Raw genomic sequence first — 21704 nt, forward strand, 5'->3', positions numbered from 1 at the left:
CGAGTAATGCACCCCAGAGTTGCTGTAAGCTGTACTTCTAACCACCCATCGTGATTTCTTAAGTTTGCACAGATTTGTAGGCTTAAGCATCTCCCCTGGCAGACTAAATCCTCCCTCACATTGTTTGAACATTAGTATAGAGTCAGCCTTCAACAGCTTTGGTTCTTATCCAAAGTAGCTGGAGCAGATGTGTTTGGACAGTCAGGAATTCTCTGAGGTCTTTGGTGAGCAGAGAACTTGCAGGAAAGAATCGTAGATGACGTCTTTGCGTCTGTGTGCATCACAGAGAAAGATACAAACCGAAAAATGTAGGTATCGAATGAGATGTTGAGTTCTTTGCTCTTCTGTGGAGAGTACTGCGATGTACAGTGACATAACTTTGTGATGTGAGAGCTGCATCAAAGAGTATGGGAGAAATGTGATTAATTTTAATATAAACAGAGAACAAAAAGCTACAGTAAGGTATGAAGAGAACAGAAGAAGGAGCAGGTAGGATCCGAGCACAAGAAACACCAGTAATCTGTAAAAAAAAAAAAGAAAGAAAGAACATTTTGTGACACAGTGATCAAGGGACTGTATTCAGAGGAATTTTGAATATTGAGAGAAAGGCTGGAGATGAGATACTGAGGGAAGGAGACCAATAGACAGAAAACACACTGAGAGCTTCACTTAGGACTTTCTGCATGTCTTTATTCCTGTGAATGTGAAGGCTCTCCCAGGTACTCTGGTTTCCTCCTGCAGTCCAAAAACAAGGCTTAATTGGTCATGTGGAAGAATCTGTCAGCAGAACAACTGTCTGTGGCAGCAATTTGATGAAAACACGGTTGAATCGTGCTTTTGGGTGAAAAAGCCTGCATCGTATCCATTGTTAAGAATTATAGAATAAATGAACGTATATAGTTATTCACAAGCGATTCAAACAACATGCCATTGTTTCCTGTTGGTGCATTTGTAAGAATGGCAATTAACTCAGTTTTGTTCACTGACAGAAATTCGGACAGATTAAAGTGGAATGATGCAGCAAAAGAGTTATGTCAGATAAAGAATGCAGGCTCTGATGCCGATGAGAGCAAAAGCAGACAGAAACTTAGGACCGGGAATAAGAGAATGTGAGAGTGAGAGAAAAAGAGAAAAAGACATTAGACACAGTTTGAGGAAAAGGAAAATAAGGGCACAGCCTTACCACCAATTATCTGTTTGGCATTACCTTACAGTAAACACAAAGCAGAGAAATGAAAGCACCTTCTCATATCTATGCCAAAAATCTCAAAATTCATAAATACATACAGTGAACTATGAGTAAAAAAAGTGTTTGATATACCCATCAATAATATTTAATATCAACATGATGGACATTTGAATTCAGCACCAATGGTGAGTTTTTAGGCATGCATGCTTTGTTACATGTTTCATCACATGTTAATTCAGACTTTGGCTCACCAGCTCTAAAACCTTCCTTATGATTTTTGTCAGTCATTAAGAGGAGGACTTGCTTGCTTTGAATAACTGCCTTACTGCAAAATCCAAATGTGCTTGATCTCAAGGTCACGAGCTGATGGCTGGTTATTCTCCTTCAGGTTGTTCTGGAAGACAGCAGAATTCATGGCCCCATTATTATGTCCTAAAGCAGCCAAGCAGCACTCTACTGCTTCCAGGTTTTATTGTTGATATGATTCAGCTTTTTTTAAAACACATTTTTTATGAAAGACATGATGATCTGCCTGCAAAAGTAAATCTGCTGGACTTCTCATTAGATCGCAGGCAACAGTAAAAGAAGAAAAAACAAAGCAAAAACACAGAAACCTTATGTGATGCTGGCTTTAATGATTTAGTTGAAATCCATTGTAAGGATTTTAACTCATTGAAGCTCCAGGAAAAAAAGATAATTATAACTTCACCTGTCGCAATAAACATTCCAACAAAAATGAATCAACCGTCTTTTAGAACAATTTCTATAACAGTTAGTGTTTTTGCAGCAGCATCTGCTACAACTAAATACAGCTATGCCTATTTATGCAACCTGAAGGGGAGAATCACCTTCTGTGACTGCAGGACTGAGAAGTGAAACTAATCCAACATGCAACCACAGTAACAAGTGTACAGCTGCATACAAACTGCTACTTTTGCTGCACCTGCAAATATAAGAGTTCACTGCAGTGAATAAAAATGTCAGAAGGCTCTGGAAAAGCTTTGCAGCCACTGTCAGCTCTTGACATGGGAAAAAAAGACGATGCACACAGACTTGCAGCTGCATGGGATGTAGCAGGAAGAAACAGTTTAGTGCAGTCTCAGCGGCCCCAGTGTTCGCCGCATGTACAGGATGTATCTCACAGAGCCGGCTTCTCTGAGAAGAACAAACAAACTGCACCTGAGTCCCTGGTGGGGATAAGAATGTATTTGATCATCGTGACAGCATAATTTTACTCCAGATGCTTCCAATCTGACATTGAGAATTAATGTTCGGATTTTTTTATCAGCTGAAGATGAATCTCTGGAGTAAATTTAATGACATTAAGTTCTACAGACAGAACAATAACGGAATGGTTTAAGTTGTGTTTTACAATGGCTTAGTCAAAGTCAAGAAATAAAGTCGGTTGGAAATCTGCAGCAGAACTTGTATACCACACTTTTCAGAGAAATATTCATATCTTATTAAGCACTAGCTTTGAGTTGATAGTATAAAATCCCCAAAAACGTGTTTTTTGTGATAGAATAAAACATTGTTTTGCTAATTTTAAGTGCATCGCGATCAGTCATTCGACTGATAAAGTCCTTAATTCAGCAGGACTTTATTAGCACAGGATGCTTCCAGATTAGGTGTAGGTGCAGAGGGTGGAGTGAAGCATAAGGAGGGATAGAGGAAGGGAAAAGTCACGGACAGGAAGAGGCACTGAGAGGAATGTGTTGGTCAAGAGGATATAACCATACGTAATGACCCATTTACTTATTTATCTGTTCTTTTTTAAGAACATATTGTCGTGTGAACAAGACAAACACGACAATAGACACATGGCTACCTGTGGTGGTACTAAGTTCTTTGTGGTTTCCTCTGGAGGTGATAAAAGGGGGAAGAAAACCTTAAGATAAAGCTTTTGAGGGTTTCTTATGTGGTTGGCAGCAGCATTGGTGTTCACTCCCCCGCCCAGACAATGCAAACTACAGATCAGCTGGCAGATCAAGATAACAGACCAAGGCTCTAACAATGAACCTTTGACTTCAAATGGTTAAACATGTCACTGATTAGGTATCTTTGCTGCTTGGCAAATATGGCCAAAAAGACTTCATCAGGAGGAAATGGGTGATTAAAGGATGGTGAAAGACAGAAAAATAAAAGGAGTTTGTGTGGAGCTCTTTCTGCAAAGCTTGAGTGCTTCCTTTCTCCCTTAAGCAATTCAAAGCATGACAGCACTGTCAATACACAAATCATCTGACAGAAGCCTGGTCTTGTCTAGACAAAATATGGCTTCTTTTCATCAACAAACATCGCTCCATGCTTGTAAAATAAAATATATTTCGGTAAAAGCCATAAAACGGGTTGGGTGCGTTAATGAGTGTGTGGATTGTGTTGGGTTGCTTCTTTGCGGCTCTATTGCTGGCATCCTGCTTATTTCACATCAGCATCTCCACCCATGTGGTCTGTGTGGGAGGTTATTATTGAGGTTATGCTCATGATAAGACTGCAGGAACACAATGTTCACAGAAGAGACAGTCAGATGGCTCAACCTGGAGATTTTGGCTAGTTTGTGTTGTGACTTGTGAGTCGAGCTTCTTCTGAAGGTTCTCAGACTCTGTGCCTCACAACACTATAGAGCAATTATATTAGGGGATTTATAAAAAAAAATGTAACTTTAGTGTCCAGCAAATTCAATTACACAACTACAAGTTTTCCATATTTTGTGAAGATTTTAAGCATAAACGTCGATGTATTTTATTGTAGTGGATCAAAACAAAGTTCAGAAGAGAAAGGAAAATAACTTGTGGTTTTAAATGGAAGATCTTCCATATGTGGCTGACGTATATCCTTTAACCTGCAATGACAAATAAAATGTGATGCAGCAAGTTACATTCAGAACAAATAAAATCCTCTGGTGATTAATTTGACCTCTAAATAAATGCAGATGTCCAGAAAATCTCTCACAGGTTTGTTAAAACATATAAGGAGAAAACAATATCCAGGCCATGATGCACACAAGATATTTCTAGAATAAAGCTGTGCGAACCTTCAGGTCAAATCATCATCCACAGATAGAAAGAGAATAATAATAATAGTAATACTCTTAAAAGAGTATATTTCTTTACCAGCGGAAAATCTTTACTGATTGGAGAATTTCGGCAACTAATTGTAGAAACAGTAGAGAGGATTTTCAGGCAATTTAGCAGGTTAGAATTTGGTGAGATAAGTCATTTCATTTAATACTCCTATTAAGGGGTTTTTGTGACATATTTTTTACTAAAAATTCCCTTTCTAAAACCATTGACATTTTTCTCCATAATCAGAAGTCTGTATCAACAAACTTCCTTGCTTCCTCTGGGATTTCGACAGAATCATCTTTTAACACTGTGTTTATGTTTCTGTCTTGTCTCCGTTCCTTCCAAACATTTCAGATGGGATTATGTTTTGCGCTCGTTGTAGCCCACTTCAGGAAACGAATATGTTCTTCTCTTACCATTTCTGAAAATCATTTTGGCAGTGGCTTTTTTCATCATTGCCCTGTTGGAAGTGTCAGTCATGCCAAGGATTTAGTTTTCCTTAAGACTGCTTGATGTTTTTCCCATGGTTTCGTTGTAACATTTGACCCAGGGATATGTGATGATACCTTAGGGAAGGCAATGCATGCAACCACCACTGTCATGCAATGAATGTGAGTATTCATGCCACTCAAAGCAGAAACTAAGACATTGCACAATGCTTAAGTGATGGCTACCAAAAACACAATCCCACAGCTGCATGACAATCCATCCGCTCCTCGGTCAGAAGTGGAGCGAACCAAACAGTAGACATATTCACAACAACTCATTAAATGGCTCATTTTGGGTGCAATTAAATAATGAAAGGACTTAGGCCTCTAGTAAGCTGAGTTATAAATTATACCTTGAGGTGTTTTGTACCATTAGGAAAACAAAGTACAAACAGTACTATGAGATCTACCTCCCAGCTAGCTGGAAACACATGAGTCCATTGAAGAGCTGGAATGTCTTACTGGGAATAAACAAGGCTAGGAATCTTTTCCTAGCCTTGTTTCCTAGTCCTGGACAGACTCATGGATGTGCCAACAATCAAAACAATCAAATTATGTCTTGATTTAAGTGTCTGCAAAGTATGACTTCCCCTTAAACTGACCGTCAAGGATTCAAGGCCAGGTACACTATAAAGATTTTTCCAGTCCATTTGAGGACAAACAGCCTGAGGCTAATTCAAAGTAACCAATCAACCCAATAGTCATGTTTTGGTTTCAGTTTGATGGTCAACTTATTTTAAAAAATCATGACATAAAGTAGGTGGAGGTGAAATTTTGATATTTTGCTGCCTGTTTAAGCCAGGACTAAACTAACGTGTTATACAAGAAAAACACAGAAAACAGCCTATCACATTCAAGCAACCTATTTTTACACAAGCTTGAAGCCAAATATCAGACTACAAAGCAATGTGAGTGAGCATGTTTAACTGAATGTTTAAAATTGCTCAACATTCCAGCAGCCAAAGGTGGAGGTTTGTGGTTTTGCTTCACTGCTTCTACAAAGATCTGGATCTGAAAAACGGAAGTTACCCTACATAATGAAAATCAAAGTATGGACTCCTAAAACCTTAAATGTACTGTCTGCTTTTCAGATGTCAAGAGAACACCTCAGGCATGCCTTATACACTAAAAGCTGTTCCTTGTTGTCTGATAGGCTACTGTCCTGCTGTGATGTCATGACTGCTTGCTTTAAATAAGGGCAACAGGCTCAGCTGCTTCAAAGTGTGGTTGAAGGCTGAAAAGACTGAGCACACACATGAGTGAGAACAAAGAGGAAGAAGCAAGACAAAGTGCTTGTGTAACAGTTTCAGTACCTTATCCAAAGGTGGAGCCTTCTGAGAAGCACAGTTCGAATATGTTGTGGATTTAAAAGAACTGCAAGAATGAAATTACTGGACTGAAGAGAGCAAAGCCTGGAGGTAAGAAAACAGCACTGCAAGTCACTTTACATACATGATCTACACTCACTCTGTGTTCCCCTGGGTGCATTTACATGTGAATTAAAAAACTGACATCTACTCTGATTGCTAATTAAATGTTTTAGGAAAATGTTATTATTTCAGTTGATGCCATATTGTTTATTTTAAGGATTTGGCTTCAAATTAGAAATTAGAAATAAGATAATCCACTTCTTTCTGAAGGATATTATATCACATTAAGTAAACCATTCAGAATCTGTTTCTTATGTTCTCACAGTTGCCAGATGGAACAAAATAGCATATCAGAAAATAATTTTTCGAACCAGTCAAAATTATCATGCATGGTTTGTATTATTTGGACAGCAAAACATTTTCAGTCTTGTACTTAACAGTTTGTTCTGGTGACATGTTTAGGCGCTTATGAATGTTGTTTAAATGTGTGACTGTGAGTCTGTTTTTTGTATTTGGGGTGTGGGTAATTCATCTGAGCTTTTCCTGAAATATTTTGATATTTACAGATCAATTAATCACTTAGGGTTGACCATGGGTCTCTTTTTAGTGATCTCTAGCATGGAGATGATCAGAGTTCGTGTTGCAAGCTGTATTTTTTCAGCAGTTTGTCAGGAAAGTTATTGATCAGCAGCACAGGGCAGCAAACAGTTCAAGAGTCATAAGTTGAAAGGGTAAAAGGAGGAGCTGGTAAACAGAGGCCATAGCAGATATTTATAAATCATGATAAAATGCTTGGTATATTAAAATAATGCCTGAAATAGTGAGCACCACATCATCATCTCTCATGGCCAGTCTCTCCTCTACTCATTCATTATGTCTGAAAGGGCCAGGTGAGCACAGGTAATGAAAGATTGATTTTTAAAATGAGTTTCTTGATGATCCATCATATTTCTGACATGTAATATGCACAAGGATGTGGACTTTTTCTTTCTACAATGGCATATCCTCTAAAAATCCAAAAGAAAAAACAAAACAAAAAAAAATCTGAGATCCTTTTGAACCATGTTGACAGCATTGCTTACATAGGAGAGCAATTGCTCTGATTTTCATACAACAACAAACCTGTCATGGTCTGCCTTGGCACTTTCAATGTGTCCTAAATATTCAGCGCCTTTGCTCGCTGGCTTGCTGTGGAACTGAGTAAACATATGCGAATCAATGCTGCTCCTTATAGATGCCATCAAATTGCTCTCCAAGTGTTTAGATTATGCTGGAATTAAGCCAGTTGACATTTTAAGCGGAAAATCCTGTTAACCTTACAGCATTTACAGACATCCTGTACATGTGGATATTAAATCAGTTGTGCCACTCTAAAGGAATAGTTTTGATTATTTTAAACTGAGGATTTGTGAAGTTTTTATTTGTAAAATGTTCTTTACCTGCAGTGAAAAAAAAATAAAAATCACAGCAGTAAAGACCTAATAGCCAGTTGGCCACTTCATTTCAGTTGATTTGATTTATTTCATTAGTGTGTAAAGTCAGTCCTCAAGGTATTGGCATTGTGGATCCTTCAGTTCTCTCTCTGGATCAACACATCTGACAAAATCTTCATTCACTTAATTTAAATACAGAATCTGTGCTGTTATTTCTGCTTTATATAACTCCACAGTGTTCAATGAGCAAAGCTTGAAGTGATTAAATTCATTAAGCCACGAGGTCTGATTTAATTTTTTTTATTTTGCTGCGGTACCTGCAAACTCTTAGTCTCTGCCTGTTTTTGCTCTTGTGCTGTAATAAGAAACATTAAGACCAGTTTTGATAGCTATATTATAACTTTAGGTCTCAAGTGAAAATGAGGGAATAGGCATAGATTTTCAGCAAAGACAAATATATCACACAAAGTCACTAAGCAGGTGAGTTTAATTTCAAATAATTAAGCTTCAGGATAAACAATCTGTACAAAGAATCTAGACGTTGACCTGGAAATGCACAGAAAAAATATTACAAAATCCAAAGGTTTATCATACTATTGTGTCAAACAATGCAGATACAGTCAGAACTTTTAAGGTTCAATTGTGATTTGAGAAAATGTAGCCCTTTAATTTCTGGTAATATAATATATAATGTCAATTTGAATGTTTTCCATTTGAGTAGTTTTAATTACTCAGTTTGAGTATTTGTTAGATTACTGTGATATGACATCTGTCTACCACAGTTTTAAAACAACCACTAATAATAACTTCACAGAACTTTCCTAAAAGCATTCCAACACTCCTCTTTAAGTTTACAGTTAGAATCATCTGAGAAGATTGAAGTCTTTCCTACAAAGACCTCCATATCCTGAACCTGTGCTGACCTAACAGTACCAACCATCCCCCATGTTTGACATGGACGGTCAGAATAGCAAACAAGGAACAGCATGCGTCTGCTGTCAATTAGGCCACCTCAGTAAAAGAGCCATTCTGCTCAGCCAGTCAGCCCTGTGTAAATAAAAGTGTTTTGTTCATGCATGACATGTAATAAATAAATGCTTATGAAATCAATCAAATCATGGCCTGATGCAAAAAACGTCACCTGGTTTTAATTTTCTTACATGCCTGCTTTCAGCATTCTGCTTGCGTCAAGCAAGACTGCAGCAATAATGGTTTTGTTTTACTACCATTTCTTTCGGCTCCTTGGTCTTGATCGACCTGTACCTGCGTTGCATAATGCATGTTTTACTTTACTTGCAGGCTGTCGCAGGCCCAGCTTGTTCCCAGCTTCAATCTGTTTGCTTGTTGTATATTTAAGTGGGCTGATTAGCTCAGAGTGCGAAAAGCAAAGTGTACAAAGTGTACACTTTGATACTTGGAACATGTTTGGAAAAATGTTCCAGACTTCTGATGACATGATGGTTTGAACAGAGACATCTGTGTCTTCAACATCCTTTTCTGCATTTTGCACAGATTTCTTTGACTTAATAATAACCACTTCAATATAGGACGAGACAAAGTGAAGAATTGACTAAATATTATAGAAGTATCACATGCTGCCAGTGGATTAATGTTATCTGACTGAGATAAAAAGCAAAGAGATGCAAAAAGCTGAATCTGATGAACTCATGATAACACCAAGAAATATTTGGCTTCCTCTGTGAATGACCACATACTCCAGCTCATGAGATAGAAACAGACCCTCTTTCCACTGATGTAAAAGCATTTACATTAAACAAAGCCTATTTTAAATGTAATTGAAAAGAAATAATTATCTTCATACTATTATATTAGCTTCATATAATAGTATAATTTTATAAAAGTATAACACATTCAGTTAAGGAGAGATGAGCAGAAGTCTGATGGGGAGTTTTGCATTTAGATCAATCGTTAAAGGAGACACCCTTCCTCCTTTCACACTGCATATCATTTCCTATATACTGACATTACTTCTGTAAATATGTCACTCCACTGCAAAGTGAAAACATTAGTAGGTTGATCGACCTTAAGAATTTGAGTTGTAAACTACAACAGTATTGAAAAAAAAATTATTTATTGTCTGTCCCACATGGTGACAGAAATTCTTCTTTTTATTGAAAATTCAGAAATTATACAGATTAAAGTGATATATATTATCAATTTAGGAGCAACAATATATTCAAAGTATAAATAATTACACAATAAATTCAAAGACAAAAACACATTGTTAGAGAAAATTAATCGTAACGAAAACAACAATTCTTTAATGCATCTTAAAAAACCAAATCATACTAACAAAAAATCCCTTTTAGATTATTCCACTTATGGTCCTTTATTTGTTAAAAGTACTATAAAGCTTAAAAGAAAAAAAAAACTTATTGTTTTTTAACTTATTGTAATGTAATAACCCAGAGAATGGTCCTGGCTGGAACTCAGTACTTTCTAGACTTGATTCAAGGGTAGAGTTTATTATGGGAAGGTGCTAAATATATTTTACTGGTTCCTATTTTAGCCACCTGCTGTTCTTGTTGCTTCTCAGATTGCTTTAACCATTATCACCAAATATTTTGTATTGTCTGTCTTGATAGTAGATCATGGGAGGTGTGACTTTTGTGCCTCCATCCACGAACCAGACACAACTCAGCAATGTCACCAATTCACCACCAGAATATAACGATGTGGAACTTGTGCTGCTTGGTGTCGCCATGGCTATTCTTGTCCTAGCAATAGTTTTTGGTAAGTATGAAAAATGCCAGTCACAGTGTCTTGCAAACATTTTCACACATGTGGAACTCTGCTACATTTTGCGTTACAAAAACAAATCTCCTGGCATTCATTCGGATTTTAGGTGATAAACCAACAGCAAAGAATTAGAAGCAGAGGAAAATAGAAGCAAATCTTGAGCAACTTTAAGTACAAATACTGTGGTGTGTATTATTTTTCACTTAGGCTGAGTGGTTGAACCACTAGTTTCTGCCAGTTTTTGGGATTACGTCTCCATTATCAATAAATATCCAGAGACTGGCATTTTTAATATTTGTCTTTGCTTAACCTCAATCAGTGTGGATAGAGAGCATATGTGAACAAAAGATTTTCCAATCTTGTCAAAGATTTTTGAATGGGTTTAGATTTGGGCTTTGACTAGGCCATTCTAACACTTCAGTAATCCTAAATCTAAACTTTTATTTTACATCTCCAGCTGCCTGTTTAGGATAACTGTTCAGCTGTAAATCGAAAATCTGATTTATAAAACATTTTTTTCTGTTTTATCCGGTGACTGCATTGTTCTTCATGATGCTGTTCACTGATGTTTACAGTACAGATTACATTACACACAGGTGGACTCCTTTTAATATTTAGGTAACCTCAGAAAGTGACTGACTGCAGTTGATTTTATTTATGGGGCTGAAAATAAAGGCATGTTACACCATTCAGCATTAAGTTTGAGAAAAGTTCAGAATCGTTATCAACTTTCTTTCACTTTATACTCATGCACCAATTCGTACTGTTTTCACATCCCAGTAAAATTAATTGTGTTTCCAGAGAGACATTTTTTAAAAAGTTCAAGTGGTGTGAATACTTTTGTGAGGAGCTGTACTTTCATTGGCTGGATTATTGGAGAATCAAACCTGATTGATTTTATGCTTTTAGTTCAACAGTCATTGCTTTCTGTGCAGGTAATGTGATGGTGATTACAGCCATCCTGCGCTTCCAGAGGCTCCAAACTATCACCAACCTCTTCATCGCCTCACTGGCGGTTGCTGACCTCATCATGGGGGTGATTGTGGTCCCTTTTAGCTCCTGTAACATTCTGCTGAAAAGCTGGATGTTCGGAAACTTCATGTGTGACTTCTGGACGGCAACTGATGTGTTGTGTGTGACAGCCAGCATAGAAACACTGTGTGTGATTTCTCTGGACCGCTACCTCGCTATTACGAGGCCTCTCCGCTATCCGACACTGCTCACTAGGTAAGACGGCTTTTAAATGATAAATGTACTGGGAAATGTTTAAAATCCCATCCAGATAAATACTGTAAGTTGTTTTCAGTCTATTGACAAAGTTTCTTGGGTGTGGCCAGAAGAGCAGGTTGATGGAAAATGTTAATCTACAAATCCCTTAAGACAGGGGTGCCCAAAGTCGGTCTCTCCCTGGTGGTACCAACAACCTTTTCAACATGTCAGTGTTCTTCTAACCAGCCATCATTTGATCCAAGCACATTAAACCAGGGAGAGAATTAAAACATGTAGGATTTCGGCCCTCATGGACCAACTTTGGGCACCACTGCCTTAAGACCTGAAGCACTTTTTGCAAATGTATGCAGTTGACCTTAGCTCTCCATTCCTTAGCTAATAGGTTAAGCTCTGCCAAGGTAATTATTAACCCTTTTAACTCTGCATCATTATGTACTTCCGCCAAACCATGCAGTTCTTTAATGCTTCTGAAAGAACATGGATTTGTTTTTTTTTTCTGAATGTTAACTCATGTGAAAATCAACCTGCTGGTGGGTTATTTAAATTAAACCGCAAAACTGAAAACTGTCTTACAAAACCACCTGTTTACAAATGAATGCCACGTTTTACCAAGCATGCAAAATCTATGAGCATACCTCAGGTTTTGCTTTGTGTTGTATAGATAACTTTAGTGATTTAGAGGTGGATACTGGTTTAAATATGAAAAGAATCTTAATTTGCTAAGTTCCAAAAGATTGAGATCATTGAACTTTTTCAGTTCTTGCTTTGGAAAAAGGCTTGAAGTACCTATTGCACACTAACTCTGTAGCTCAGACAGACTGAATGAGTTGAGCTTTGACTAAAAATAAGGTTGAGTAACGCCACATTGAGTAAGTACGTGTGGAAAAGAGTTATTTATGCACAACACAGAGAAAATGCTAATCACTGTCCCGCATCCCTATTAAATAACTCAAACAGTGAACATTTTATGATGGAAAATTTCAGAGCTTTTGAAACAGTAATATTTTATAACCTTGTTTTACATTGATACCATCAACAGGCCCATGCCCCCAACTTTACCCTATTTTGACATTTCAGACTGCATATGCATATTTGAGAATCCCTAACACAAACTAATCTGGTTAGTCTCCAAACAACTCATGCTTCAAACTGTTTTCATTCCAAGTCTCATAAAAAGGCCTTTTTCAGAAAGGCCATTTAGAAAACTACTCTGCAAAGTGGTTTCCTAAAAGGCAACATTTACAGGTAGATGTTTTATTTCCTGATTTATAACAACAACATCTGTCAGTGATCTGCATGCTTTTTATCATCTTTCTCATGTTTAAACTTTCTTGTCTCTTGATGCTTACCAGGGCTCGGGCTTTCACGGTGGTGTTTGTAGTTTGGGCAGTGGCCTCGCTCATCTCCTTCCTGCCCATCTATCTCAAAGTCTGGGTGTCAGACAAAAAATCAGCTGTGGAATGCTTATACAGTGAGACCTGCTGTGAATTCAACACCAGCGCGACATATGCAGTCTGTTCCTCCATTGTGTCCTTCTATCTGCCGCTGGTGGTGATGATTTTTCTTTACACCCGTGTATTCCAAGAGGCTCAGAAGCAGCTGGAAAAGATCCGAGGAAGGCAACGGCACTTCTACCACCTACATAAGTCTGCACCATTGACTTACCCAGAAGACAGCCCTGCACTGAATAAACTCAGGACAGGAGCGGATGGAGAGGACAGACTGAACATGCAGCAAACTGAGGATACGGACAACAGGCAAGAGGAGAAGAGAGAAGAAAATAGAGTGAGGATGGAAAAAGAAGGCAGGCAATCTGCTTCAAAGCGTCTCAAGTTCTGTCTTAAAGAGCACAAGGCCGTGAAAACTCTGGGAATCATCATGGGAACTTTCACATTGTGTTGGCTACCATTTTTCATTGTCAACATTGTCGTAGCGTTTGTAGATCTCGATGACTATAAGGAACTATTTCGATTCCTTAACTGGCTAGGTTATTCCAACTCTGCCTTCAACCCCCTCATCTACTGCCGCAGTCCTGATTTCAGGCACGCCTTCCAGGAGATCCTTCATTTGAGGGGAAGAATCTTCGGCTGGAAGGGGGCATGTGGATGGTGTAATGAGAGACACAACTACCCCAATTCTCCACGGAGGCAGAATGGGAACTCAGACTTGAACCGTGTCAAGGGGCTGGACACTCAGGAAACATCAGTGTGGAAAGGAAGTCTGGAGAGCTCAATTCAAGACAGCTCTCTGACCCTGGCTCTACCAGCGTCATGCTCAGAGCAGGTTCTAGATGTAGCTCCTGGTTCCTTGACCAGTTGGGAGGAAAACAGCTCCCGCAGTAGGACTTGTAAGGAAAATGTTGCTTCTATTGCTTGACCAAAAACAATGACATCAGACCTTAAATAAAAGGGGTGGTATCATGTAAAATGAACTTCTTTGAGCTTTGCATAATATATTAATTTTATTCCTTATCAAAAACATACATGTAATGTTGTCTCAATTCTTTAAAGCATGTTTGAGAAATCTTTTAATCTCAAATTGCAATCATTCAACTGTTCAAAACGCCTGACTGTATGTAGCTACACCTTCGATGTCGCAGCTCCTCCTCGGAGTTACAGTTTTCTAGCTTCTGCCTCACAGAGCATCCCTCTCATTAGAGTCTGCGCCCTACTGAGCTCCTCCAGACTAGCCATCACCAATTAGCAAACACCTGGTGGAACTGTCCATTTGCTGAGCTTATTATGCAAGCTACTTCTCAGTGCAACGCTGGTAAAAATGTTGCTAAAAGGCTAATGGAGGAGCACTGTTTGATGATTTCCTGAAGGCAAAGTTTCAGAAAGAGTAGGAGTTTTTAAAGAGACAGAGACCCAATTACAAGGAGTTAAATCAGGAAATGAAATGTTCTTGAAATCCCATTTGATACTTTTGTAACAACTGAAGGTAACATAGTTGGTTGATTATGCAATAAAATGGCACTATATGCCTGGAAAATACATAATACTGCTCCTTTAAAAATACATTTCTGTATAACATTAGCTAATTTGGTTATCTTTGATGGACTGATTGAACTTTCTGGTGCATAACATGGCTGGATAAGATTATATTGTCTCAGTGTTACTGTGGTTTTACTTGATATCCATGCTCTTCTTCTCTATTGCAGTTTTATTAATTGCATTCAATAGACTGAAATACAAAAATCAGTGATCTAAGATTAATTTAGCATTCATACATTCACCCAATCAAAAAATAGGGAATATTTTCATAGATAAGATACAAAATTGTGGCATGCCATCGATTTCTCTGGATTCTTTTAAGGAGGTGAATGTGGGAACTAAATACCTATAATAATGGAAAATATTAACATTGTAACATTTGATTCATATAAAACAGTCCATTTGATCCTAAGTCAATCTGAATGGTGTCTTAAAGTAATCAATCTGTAAAGAAAAGCTTAAATTATTGAAGACTTAAAAACAAGGCTTGAATTTACAAGATAATTTCCATATAATAAAAGAACATATAATTTTATTAGAAATTCTATCCTCCTTTGATATAATGATGGTACTCAGCTGGGTTTGCATCCATCTCTTTGGAGTACTTTGTGGGATATTTAAGATTTTATCCACAAGTTAGTGTTTTATTGTATAATGTCTGACTGGAATCTTTACACCAATTGAAGATTTTCAGAAATTGATCACTTAACAAACCTTATTGTACAGATCAACACAAAGTAGGAAATATGAATTGAGCACAACAAAAGATACAGATTTTCTTTTTACAAATTTGAGAATGTAAAGTGTGGCACTGACCTGTTGTTGCCCAACCTTTATTCTGATTCCCCTAAATAAAATGTATGTGTGGAGAAAGGACACATCTAAAAGCTGCAGAACATCTTCAGGACTGGAGTTGAACTCTTTTGATCTAGAAGGTTTTGATGCAGATTTTATTTTTCAAGACTTTTGAATGCCTTTTATTTCACCTTCATTTGTAGACAATACATTTTGTGCATTGCTTTGTGTCGGTTTGTCACCTATAAATGCAGAAAAATGGTTGTGATGTGATCAAATATGAGAAACTTGAAGGGGTATTTGATAATTTTCCAAGGCACAAAATAAAATATTTTACTAAGCATACAAGTTTTAAAAAAGATTGAGTATCGGAAGTGACACAGTTTTCAATCATTTATTTAGAAAATAGTACATTGCATGTTGGAGATGAAAGACTGGTTTTCACCGGCAGCTACTGTATTCCACAATCTTCATGTTTCGACTATCTTAAAGTTTTACATGAATGTTGAAGAAGGTACTGGTATGTGCCTATTGTTCAGTTGCAAAAAACAACAGATGATTGTAACACTGGTTCATCTGTTAGCAATTGTAGGATAACATCCAAAAATGGCACATTTTGGTGATGTTCAACTTTATTACTTTATTAGCTTAGCAATGTTACTGACAATGTAGAGTTTTAAGAGCTATGGAGAAAGTACCTCATTATTTTCACAAGTGAATTCAGGTTACTTCATTCCAAGTTGTTTATTGAAAACTGTAAAAAATGTTCTCCTTTAAAAATGTGGCATTTGTTGCCAGTTTTTGCAGATTAAATTACACATATATAAGGTAGCGTAAGAATGTGTTGAGCTATAGTTTATCTGTATATTCCATAGCAGACGTGAATGTTTAGATAGTTCAAACAGCTTTAGTTATTGGGAAAGTAAAGATTTAGACTGTTGTCCGTGTTAACCACAATGTGTTGAGCTTTCTGTGGTTGATTATAATCACATTTATCATAATGATGCATCAGTAAATGTTTTTGATAAATATCTGTATCTGCCTAAGGCCTGGTTGCCCTGATCATATAGTAAGAAAAGTTTATTTGTCCAGTGAAGTTGTTGCATTTTTGGGTAAAAGGCTGAAATGTTATCAGATTTGTTTTAACAGTCTTGTTCTGAGTCATCCAAATATTCTTTGGTTTTTAGCCTTTCCAGGATAAGCAGCACCCCTTAAAAATCTACTGGAGTCAGATCACTTTTTCTTAAATCTTTTCACAAAAATAAAACTCCATCCATTTAAGTTAGCCTATGTGTCAAAGCTATGAATGTAAAAAAAATCAGTCTTATCTGTTACAGCTTTACTTCTTTCAAACTGCTCTGACTGCAGATATGAGCCAGCTGTTTTTGAAGAGTGATTTATGAAGGCCAATAAAAATCTGTCTAACTTTAGTGATAATGAACGGTGGCTAAAATAAATGGGCTTCTGTGTCTTATAATATAATTAAAACGTTTCAGAGTGAGAATTTGCTACTGCAACAACAGATTAATTATTTCATATTTCACTTTTTTACAGGTATGATAATTAATGTGGAGGACGGAATATGGTTAGTGATTAACCTTCATCTCATAACATATTAGTTGTAGACCACAAAGAAGAAAAACACCTGATTTGCATTGCTAATAAGGTTTTTCCACATCCAGACAAAACGTCCAGAAAAATCTCTGAACTTTGCTCACTGTGAGGCAGAAAGTCTTACTCCATGTGGGGGTGGATAAGATGAGGGGTTGTGGGAGCTCCACTTATAATAAGATTGTGAAGAACTGCCCCATTATTCTGAGTTCCCTCCCGATAAACCTCAGAGGCATTTACGGTGGGATAATTGTGTATGAGATAAACATCTGAGGCCCTTAACTTGTGACTATCAGATGGTTTCTTTTGCTTCCCTGAATTCATTTCTGTCATCACATAGTCACTGGATCTATTGATTGCCTGTAACGTTCACTTTACAAACACAGTGCTCTGTTTACACATGTTTAAATGGTTACACAGAATAAAATGATCTGAGATGCTCAGTTGAAGCGGAATGTAAAAACTTGTTTTCTTGTACTTTTTGTATTGTGTAAGTATAATTGGTTGCGTGTTCTACATTTGAAAGACTTCCTTGTGTAAGGTAAATAGTTTTCATATTTGCAAATCTTGTTTTCTAATTTTTTTTAATTACAGCCAAACATGCATTTACCTGTAAATATTAAGCACATATGTTTGAACATCTGTCTTAAAGAGACTTTTCCTTTGGTTTTATATCCCTAGCTCTCATCTTACCGAAATTCAAATTTATTCCTGTATTCTTCAAAGACAAAAATAAACACTTTACAGATTTACTTTCTGAAAATGTCTAATCCTAAAGCCTTTCATATTTAATGTTGGATGCCAGGCCAAAAACTCAAAACATTGAAACAACTTTAAGTGATGCTTGTGCTCTCAGTTTCAGAAGCTTTTCAGAGAAAAGCATTTTGTTTTCTACCTCCTTAAGATCTAAATGAATGTCATCTCACTGTTGTAAATATTTATTCATAAGCTGTTGTATATGTTTGTAAGTAAAAGAACAAAGTTTGAAACTGTGTCATTTAAATATGTCCCTTTGCTTGTCCTCACTTGGTGAGTGTGTGTTTATTTCTGCGAGTCAGTTTTGTGGTGCTGTGGGAGAAGCAGGGGAAGCAGAGCCAGTCAGATCCAGTTTTTTTCTTCTTTTTTTATTTAATCTCAGATACCCACTGCTTGATTTCTAAAAACAAAAAAGCAAAAGATTTGAGGAGTTTTTGTGAAGCAAGTTACAGTTACCGCTGCTGTTGTGTACAGCAGTCTCTAAGAGACAGTTGGAGCATTTATGGAGTGAGGTTCTATTTAAAAAGTTGTAAGAAGTTCACATATGTGCTTGAAAGTTGTTTACTAGTCCAAGAAAGCAACTATAGTTCAAGAAACTCATGTACAAGAAAATAATGGTCATTTCAAGATTCTGACAACTAGCACAAAAAACTCCAACTACTCTGATAAGTAACAGCGAGTCAGAGAAGCTCACAATCCTGGCTTATCCAAGAGGATTTCTCTAAGTGTCAGTAGGGCAAACTGAAAATGTTTTAAATAATCCCCTTTTTTTATTTTTTTAAATAAATCTTTTCCTGTGTCAGATTTCTATCCTGCAGTATGTACTACTGCAGTGCATTTTTTATACCTCAGCACACAACAGCATCGTAAAAAACATTTTAAAAGAAATTGGCAACAGTCTAATACATTGTTGACCAAGAAGTGCAACAAAGATTTCACTGGTTCACCATTAAGGTATTCCAGAAATGTCCATAAAATCCAGGAAACCTGAAATTAGGAAATGCGAGTCGCGTTTCAATGCCCCTTTAACCTTTTTAGCTAAGCTCCTGAGACAGAGCCTTTCTGTGCTCATCCAGTGGCCCGCGTTATTCAATAGGACTCGGCTTGCACGTTTTCCTCAGAGAGGATTCGTCGTGCGTGTGTGTGAGTGTTTTGTGAGCCATGAGGAGGGTCGACAGGTGCAGACGCTCATAGCGGCTACAGTATCAGCTGCTGCAGAGGAAATACTATCAGATGCATTGCTGCAGCACACAACGAGGGAATACACTTCAGCTGTAAGATCAACTTTGTTTGCTCGTTTTCTATACCAATACAGGTGCATTATGTATTTAAAATGCACCGTTTCATTATGTGAACTGTATACAAGGTTTACCTAAATGTACCTCTGAGGAAGTGATTGTTTTTAAAGGAAAACATTGAAAATTACTGAGATGTCATGAGTCAACATAAAGAGGAAAACAGGATGTCATTTATTTTCACTTAATAGTCAATAAAGTCAGTTTACTGTTAGTAAAAAAATCTTTGATATCAGAATGCTATTGGAAATTTAACAAGAAAAAAATAACAAGATCGACCACTGTAGTCACTCTGACCTCACTTGACCTCAGAATGGAACATGTGAGAAAATTATTTGTTTACTGTCAACTGCACAGTCTTTCGGTTTCACACACAAAAAATGTGTGCTTGAAAGTAGTGTTTCAAAAACTACTGCAAGACTTTTGGGTCATGTGACGTCCAGCTTTGCATATTTAGAGACTGAGGTAACAATCAACAGAGTATCTCAAATTTAAAATAAAATGTAAAGGGAACTGACAATGACCATCAATTTAAAAAATATGCTTCAATCTAAGTATTGCATTGTTTTTGTCTCTCTCTGAAGTCTTATGCAGTCCTTTAATGTTTTTTTTCCTCCTTGATTAGCCTGTATTTATCTCTGGATTCTACAGACCTCCTTTCATCTGGTTATTATCCCTATTCTTGGTTAATAAGGGTTCTGCCACAATGTAAAGGAACTCAAAACTGACTGAGTAAAAATGTATAACATGCTTTTCAAACTTTCAGTTTTGAAAAGAATTTAAAAATATGTTTCATTTTCCTTCCACATTGCAGTAATGCACTCCTTTGTGTATTTTTTTTTTTATCACATACAATCCCAACAACGTACCTGAATGTTTGTGGTTGTAGCTGTACACACTGTGAAAAAGGTCAGACTACTTCTCGAGATAATTTTGTTTTATAAATCTGTTCAAACCCATTTCTCTGAACGTCTGGTCTCGTGTGCAGTGTTGCAAGTTATTGTAAGTGATGACAACAACCGAAGACAATTTGAAGTGAGAATGACTGACATAACTTCCTTTTTTCACTTGAATTTATTTTCTCTTTTATTCTTTTTTTTCACTTTTTCCTCTGGGTGTGTCCCAAACACGGAGTCAACTTAGTTTGAAGCTTTCGATTGCAGCACACAACCTGAGCTTTTCCCTTCAGATAAACACTTACATTTACATTCTGTTTTTTATAACTGTTAAGGTTGACCTTGATATGTGTATTTGACTTTTGCACCATTAAGTGCTGACAAATATGCACATATGCACCCATGCATTCACCCTTGCATGCATGCTGTGTCATGTACGTGTGAACATACTTGCAACACATCAGCACAGGCCAGATATTCAGGACATGCAGATCATACGTTTCACAGATACACAATGTCCTGAGGGAGTGTGTGTTACAGAGAGAGAGAAGGTTGTGCCAAGTGTATCTTATGATAGGACAGTTTATAGTTAGTGAGCCTGAGCTGCTGCCTGAGCTGTTGCCGTCCCAACATCTCTTGCCAAAAAGAAAGAAACACCACGAGAAGTTTCAAATAGGCCGTGTGTGAACCAGTGTGCTTGTGTCACAGATCTAAATACTTTGTGTTACCTTTTTTTTGTTTCAAAAAAAAAAAAAAAAAAAAGGCGTAACGCTTTGCTTTGCTGCACATCCAATGGTGCAGCAAGCCTTTGCAGCTGCTAGACCCTGCAGGCTCTGTGTTTCACTCTCCTCAAATGTCAACAGCCAGAACAAGTTTCTGCAGTTACAACATACATGTTGATTATTTTCAGGGGTTAGGTTCACTTTGCATGTCTTAGACATACACATAACATGTAGACAGAGATGTGCACTCAAGGCATTTACAGAAGGTGTTTCCAAAGTGTTTTTCTACTCTTTAAAGACATTCATGCAGACAGGCTCACAGATATCAGATTTGAAGCAATATGAGGGTCATTATAGACAAAAATCTTCCCTAACCCTGGTGAAATATTAATACACTAAGTATGTTAAATTTTAACATACTTAAGCATACTTCAAGTTCACTTAGGATTAGTTAACTTAAAGTGTGACATTTTGGAACAACTAATTTTGCATGTTAATGATATTTTAAGTTGTATTAAAACACAATTTAAAGTGTATTAAGTATACTTCAACATACTTTTGGACAACATAAGTTACACTTAGTATACTTTAACTATATTGCTTTTTATGTAATATAAACATGCTTGTTTAATATATTTTGAGTTTACTATGTTTGTGATTGAACTTCATTTAAAATATAGTTAGAATGTATTTTAAGTCCTTCATGAGACATATTTTATATATTAGTAGTGTGACTGCAGTATGCAACAATTACACTTTTGATTTATTATAATTCTGGAGCCTGTCATAAACTGTGTGGCATAAAATCTAGAAAATCTAATTCCAAAACTAAAAAAACTTTTCTCTAATCCTTACGCTGCAGTACCATGAGTGGATTTACAGTATTGGAGATGGGCTTATGATGATGATATCAGAATTATACTATGATTACATATTTGGGCCTTGATTGCAAAACATCTGCGTTACTTTTATGAAGTTGCTATTTAGGATTCTGGTGTTTGCTAAAAGAAAAAAAAACAGTTGCATCTGATGCAGAATCTGAAGATCACATTTAAAAAAACAGACTTAGAGCATGTGACTTTTGTTATGCAGAAATTAAGACTT

The 21704-nt window shown here is 36.9% G+C and overlaps 1 protein-coding gene across 2 annotated transcripts; it reads left to right on the forward strand.

Moving 5' to 3' along the window:
• Positions 1–5973: 5973 nt before the first annotated feature.
• On the forward strand, positions 5974–17683 carry LOC129373485 (beta-2 adrenergic receptor-like). Of its 2 annotated transcripts, none has more exons than XM_055051443.1 (4): positions 5974–6157; positions 10149–10296; positions 11238–11529; positions 12885–17683. In XM_055051443.1, exons 2-4 carry the CDS (start codon positions 10155–10157, stop codon positions 13906–13908), a joined length of 1458 nt encoding a protein of 485 aa, XP_054907418.1. In that variant the 5' UTR covers positions 5974–6157; positions 10149–10154; the 3' UTR covers positions 13909–17683. The 2 variants fall into 2 exon arrangements, with proteins under 2 accessions (XP_054907418.1, XP_054907419.1); XM_055051444.1 differs by having other exon boundaries at positions 10152–10296.
• The last annotated feature ends 4021 nt before the right edge of the window (positions 17684–21704 follow it).

This window comes from Poeciliopsis prolifica, unplaced genomic scaffold, assembly GCF_027474105.1.
Source record: "Poeciliopsis prolifica strain line A6 unplaced genomic scaffold, Auburn_PproV2 SCAFFOLD033, whole genome shotgun sequence".
NCBI lineage: Eukaryota > Metazoa > Chordata > Actinopteri > Cyprinodontiformes > Poeciliidae > Poeciliopsis > Poeciliopsis prolifica.

Coding starts and splice junctions, on each gene's coding strand:
- LOC129373485 (XM_055051443.1), top strand. CDS start 10,155: ATGGGAGGTGTGACTTTTGTGCCTCCATCCACGAACCAGACACAACTC. Junction 10,297..11,237: donor TGTCCTAGCAATAGTTTTTG/GTAAGTATGAAA, acceptor CTTTCTGTGCAG/GTAATGTGATGGTGATTACA. Junction 11,530..12,884: donor TATCCGACACTGCTCACTAG/GTAAGACGGCTT, acceptor GATGCTTACCAG/GGCTCGGGCTTTCACGGTGG.